Source organism: Euphorbia lathyris, chromosome 2, assembly GCF_963576675.1.
Source record: "Euphorbia lathyris chromosome 2, ddEupLath1.1, whole genome shotgun sequence".
NCBI classification, from domain to species: Eukaryota; Viridiplantae; Streptophyta; class Magnoliopsida; order Malpighiales; family Euphorbiaceae; genus Euphorbia; species Euphorbia lathyris.
Window position 1 is genome coordinate 16,787,289 of NC_088911.1, and position 5,601 is coordinate 16,792,889.

The following is a 5,601-nucleotide window of genomic DNA, read 5'->3' on the forward strand; positions in this document are numbered from 1 at the left end:
ATTTTTTGCCCTACAATATTATTGTCAAATTACCAACCCTCTTACAAAAACTGACTTGATCGTCGGAGAGTTTTCCCGGAGATCCTGTCTCCGGTTCTGTTTTGCAGGTAACTCCGGCAGGGAATATCAAATCGGATCCGGCAAGTTATCAATATTTTTTGTTATTTTTAATCTATGTATAAAAATATAGCTTTTGTGTCGTCTACGTGTCTTTTTTAATGATTGTTATTGTGGAAATATGGTTAAAATGACTAGAAAAGAAATTAAATATAAAGTTGGATAATTTTCATGTTAAAATATTAAGTTTTGTGATATTAGTATTATACTTCTAATAACGACTTCAAAATGAAAATTTTCAAGAGTTAAATGATAATTTAAAGAGTTTTAATTATTCAATTTTTTAGGTTTAAAGTCATTTAAGTATTGTTTTTTTTTATGAGAGAAGAAGTTATTGTTTAGAGAATGAAAACTCTAAAAATAATGATTTTGAAAAATAAAAAAATATGGTTTCATAGTAAATATAATACTAAACAATTTTAATTCTTGAAAATTTTCATTTTGAGACCAAATTTGATAAATAAAAAAATAAAATTTTTACAAATCACGAAGTTGCGTTCATAATAAAATAAAAATCATATATATCTATCTGCAAATCCATAAAACTACAGTAAACTATTTGTAATTAACTATAAAAATAAAAATAATAGTTATCGCGTAAGAAATTGGTGTTCCTGTGAGTTGATATAGATCAAATCATGATTAATGCTAAAACTGTGGAAACAGAAGGCTGGTCTCCTATTAAAATTTCACATGGTTTATCAATCACGGGTAATTCGAGTGGTTGGTCTCAAATCGCTTAAACTAGATTTCGAATCGTAATATATGCAGCAAATTTTAATTAGAAAAGAATTCATCTAAATAGTACTTGATGAACCTCAAACCGATTAAACGGACAAACTATAAAAATAATTCACATGATTTGTTAAAATAATTTTTTTGCTTAATACATAATCGCACATCTAAATTATCAATTTTAGGAGATTTTATATAAAATCTAGTCCTCTGAATATTTTTAAAGTGGCCTATTGATCACTCAAATTTGTTTAAATTGATATATTGATCTTCTAAATCCGCTTATAATCATAATTAATCTTTTAATATACATTTCAATTTGTCCAATTTATTCCTAAGAGAATATAAATGGCTATTATTAGGCCTAATACATCGCCATCTCTCTAGACTTGTCCATGACAATAGATTAGCTCCCTAAATTTTACAAGTGTCTCACCAGCTCCTTGAACTTGATTTTCCAATATCACCAACTTCCTGAAATTGCCGATAAAAATAAATTAGCTCCTTGAACTTTATAAATATCTTATCAACTCCCTAAACTTGCTTGTTCCATAATAACTAAATACAAAAATCTATTAAACTTAAATTCTAAAAATATATCTTCATCTATTCGAGAGGTAATTTTTTCTCTTCTCATACCTTTCAACCTATTATAAGAGTTAGTGTTGCAGATTTGATAGATCGAGTGAATGAGGATTGAGATTTAATATTATGGTTTTTGTATTTAGTTGTTATCGAATAAGCAAGTTTAGAGAGTTGGTTAGACACTTATAAAGTTCAGTGAGCTAATCTACTTCTATTGGCAAGTTCAGAGAATTAGTGACACGTAATAATCAAGTTTAAAGAGTTGGTAAAATACTGGTAAAGTTTAAATAGCCAATCTACTATTATGAACAAATTCAATTCCAGGAGTTAGTGATGTATTAGAGTATCTCCAACAGCTTCTTAAATTGGCTATTTGAGGAGGGAGAATGAAAAATCAACTCCAACAGCTTCTTAAATTGGCTATTTGAGGAGGGAGAATGAAAAATCAACTCCAACACCCTCTTAGCGGCTCATCAAATCACTAAGAGCATCTTTATCCTATCTATTAATAAAGAGACTCTCTCCATCTTTTAGTGTCTCATTAATTCATTTTTTTATTAATACTGTAATTTATTATCATTGATGAGTTTCTCTCCTTTCATTGTTGGTAAATATAACAACATTTAAAAAATTTAATGATAAAATAATAAATAAAAAGTAAATATAATAAATATTGTTGGAGATGATATGTGTTAGTCACTCTTAAATTACTTAAAAATCAATTATTTATATTTTTTTTACAGAGTGGACTATGAATCGCTTTTAGATCTTATTATTATAATATAGGTGGTCTTTCTCATTACCCATATTTATATCCCCGTGCCAACTAAGACATACTTCACATGTTCGTCTGGTGAAAACTCGCAATTTCCTGAAAATTCGGAAATTCCTGATTAGTTGATTTCCTTCCAAAAAATCCAAAATCAAACGGCTTCTAATTAATTTCCACATCCGTTACAAAAATGGTGACTTGGGTTTTCAATTTCTCCAAGAAAGTGTTTCTTTTAGAAAGAAAAGAAGAACAAGAACAAGATTAGGAGGGAACTGTTTCAAACCTTAATCAACTTCGAATCTCTCTATCTCTCTGCTCATTAAAGTGTAATTGTTGGACCGTTGCTTTCTGATTTTTTTTTTCAAATTTCTGTTTTCCAATTTCAAATTATCAAAACACTTACTTTTCTTTCATTCATAAATCACAATCTTTCTTTGCTTTTCTGTACCAAGAAAGATGAACAACAAACCAAACACTTCTTTTTCTTTTTCCCCCTCCTTCTAAAACCCAACTGATTTAACTGTTTCCTGATTATTATTATTATCCTTTCAGGTCTCAAAAAAATGGACACTTGTTCAAATTGTGATGATAGTTCTGATCTGGGTTACCAACCATCTCCTTCTTCTTTTGATCAAAGTGAAACCCCTGGATTTTCAACTACCAGCGGCGACTCTTTCTTGCTCCGGCGAACTTTTTCAGAGACCTCAACTATTTCTGAACCTATAGATGATGTTATTAGCTTTTCCGGTGAACCTTCTCCGTCTCATTGGCCGGGGGTTGGTCATAATTTGCCTGTTCTTGGGAGGTTAGGGATGAAGCAAAGGAAGAGTATTATCTGTGATGATGATCAAGAACCTGTTGATAGTTCAGGTAATTTGATTTGATTTTGTGATTTTGATTTGGGGATTGGATTGATTTGATGAAATTGGATCAAAGATTGAAACTTTTCTTTTTGGGGGCAGAAGTTGAGTTGATGAGAGAGAGATTTGCAAAGCTTTTGCTTGGTGAAGATATGTCTGGAAGTGGTAAAGGGGTCTGCACTGCTCTTACTATCTCAAATTCCATCACCAATCTCTATGGTATGTCTTTCAAATTCGGCTCCGGGTTGTCGTGTCATAATCGTTTTATGTGATCATGATAATGATTTTATATAATTGAATCAAAATAATAATCGTGTCGGAGTTGGGGGAAGAGGGTCTAAAAGTGCAATTATTGTATCCTCTTACTCTCTTCTCGGGCATAGAGATGTCTAGCACGACCCTCCCTGGTGTCGGGGTACAACAAATCCTCCGTGCACACTCGCTCAGTGGTGGAGCTAGGGAAGAGGGTCTAAGATTTCGGTTGTTGTATCCTAATACCGATGAATTCCAGTGGCCGAGGTGCAACAGTTCCTCTGTACACTCGCTTCTTCCACCACTGATATATCTATAACTCGTGTTATCGTGTTAGAAATTGATTTCAAATCGTTAAGCTTTTTTCGGTTATTTACTTTCTGAATTGTCTTGCTTTTGTCTGCAGCCACTGTGTTTGGGAATAATCTGAGGTTAGAGCCACTAAAACCTGAGAAGAAAGCATTGTGGAAAAGAGAAATGAACTGTTTACTGTCTGTATGTGATTATATAGTAGAATTAATCCCAAAATCTCAGAATTTACAAGATGGAACGGCTCTCGAGGTATAATTTTATCATCCAAATCGACTAGTTTCAACCGATTTCGCTGTGTTTCTAACGTAATATATTGGTTTTTCAGGTGATGGAAAGCAGGCCGCGGTCAGATATTTATATCAATCTTCCTGCGTTGAGAAAGCTCGACGCAATGCTCATTGTAAGACAATTATGTTTTGCTCAAATGAAAGCATACTTTTTTCTCTTTCAGATCTTGTAGCTTACGAAAACTCGAATGCAATTCGACAGGAGAGTTTGGATACTTTCCAAGACACGGAATTCTGGTATGCGGAACAGGGAAGTATGTCATCGAATTCGACTCTTTCAGGTTCGTTTCGCAGGGTTATTGTCCAGCGAAAAGAGGAGAGATGGTGGGTGCCAGTTCCGTGTATGCCTCCAGGCGGTCTATCCGAGAAGGCACGGAAACATTTACGACACAAACGCAACAGTGCTAATCAAATGCACAAAGCAGCCATGGCTATTAACAGCAGCATTCTTGCTGAGATGGATATACCAGAGACATACATTGCTTCTCTTCCTAAGGTAAAACCATACACATTACACTACTGATTAAGAACTTCATAGTTTCGTGATATTGACAATGTTTCCGACTGAAATACTGCGATATTCAGAGCGGAAGAGCGAGCCTCGGGGACTCGATTTACCGCTCCATGTCTACATCAGACAAGTTCTCCCCAGAGAAAGTTCTTGACTGTCTGAACATAGCATCAGAGCATGAAGCAGTTGAGCTTGCAGATAAAGTAGAAGCTTCAATGTACACGTGGAGACGGAAGGCGTGTATGGCCCACTCGAAAACGTCCTGGAACATGGTGAAAGAGCTCATGTCCGATTTCGACCGGACAGACAAGAACCATGTATTAGCAGCAAGAGCTGAGAGCTTGCTTTTCTGCTTGAAGCAGAGATATCCTGAACTTTCACAGACAACTTTGGACACATGCAAGATCCAGTACAATAGAGTAAGTTCAAATTCATTTACACGATAACACGATTTACGAACACAACAACACGATTGACACCATTATCATTTATACAATCATATATGAAATAACACAATTTTGACACGATAATTTCATGTTACCCCCAAATTGCAGGATGTGGGACAAGCAATCCTGGAAAGCTACTCAAGAGTACTAGAAGGCCTAGCATTCAACATTGTGGCTTGGATTGAAGATGTACTTTTTGTAGATAAATCAGTGAGAAATCAAGAACAATAGAGAAGAAAACATCAAAAGAGCAGAAATTCGGTCATTTTGTGTTTGAATTGAAACAGTACTAGTGTTTACATCTGTAAGGAACTTAATTATTAGTTCAGCTTAAGCAAGATCAAAACTTTTGCTACTACTATTATTAAAGCAAGTAGCAATTTTCAGTATGTAGTTTGTTTAAAATCAATTGAAATGTAAAAGAACGATTAACAAGAGCTACTACTGAAATTAACACCAACTAATTGGCTTCAATTATCCAATGATTACATACTAATCCAAATTATAGAGCTGCTAATGAAATTAGGTTACCGAATTGGGATTAATTTCTTCAGTTCAGACATCAGTCAATGAACCACTTCTGAGCGAAGGATACAGAGGTTTTCTAGGAAGAGTAGAATGTGAAGAAGAAGAAGAAGACGACGACGAGGAAGAAGAAGCAGAATTGGAATGGAATGAATTGAGCTTGGACTGGCATTTGGTACGGTCTCCTTTGTTTTCCTCC

General features: G+C 34.2%; 1 protein-coding gene across 2 annotated transcripts; it reads left to right on the forward strand.

Moving 5' to 3' along the window:
* Positions 1–2,238: 2,238 nt before the first annotated feature.
* LOC136216951 (rop guanine nucleotide exchange factor 3) lies at positions 2,239–5,248 on the forward strand. 2 transcript variants are annotated; one of them, XM_066003498.1, is made up of 8 exons: positions 2,239–2,535; positions 2,762–3,079; positions 3,175–3,288; positions 3,728–3,882; positions 3,959–4,033; positions 4,123–4,416; positions 4,506–4,850; positions 4,986–5,248. In XM_066003498.1, exons 2-8 carry the CDS (start codon positions 2,773–2,775, stop codon positions 5,106–5,108), a joined length of 1,413 nt encoding a protein of 470 aa, XP_065859570.1. In that variant the 5' UTR covers positions 2,239–2,535; positions 2,762–2,772; the 3' UTR covers positions 5,109–5,248. The 2 variants fall into 2 exon arrangements, with proteins under 2 accessions (XP_065859570.1, XP_065859569.1); XM_066003497.1 differs by having other exon boundaries at positions 2,240–2,535; positions 3,172–3,288.
* Positions 5,249–5,601: the final 353 nt, after the last annotated feature.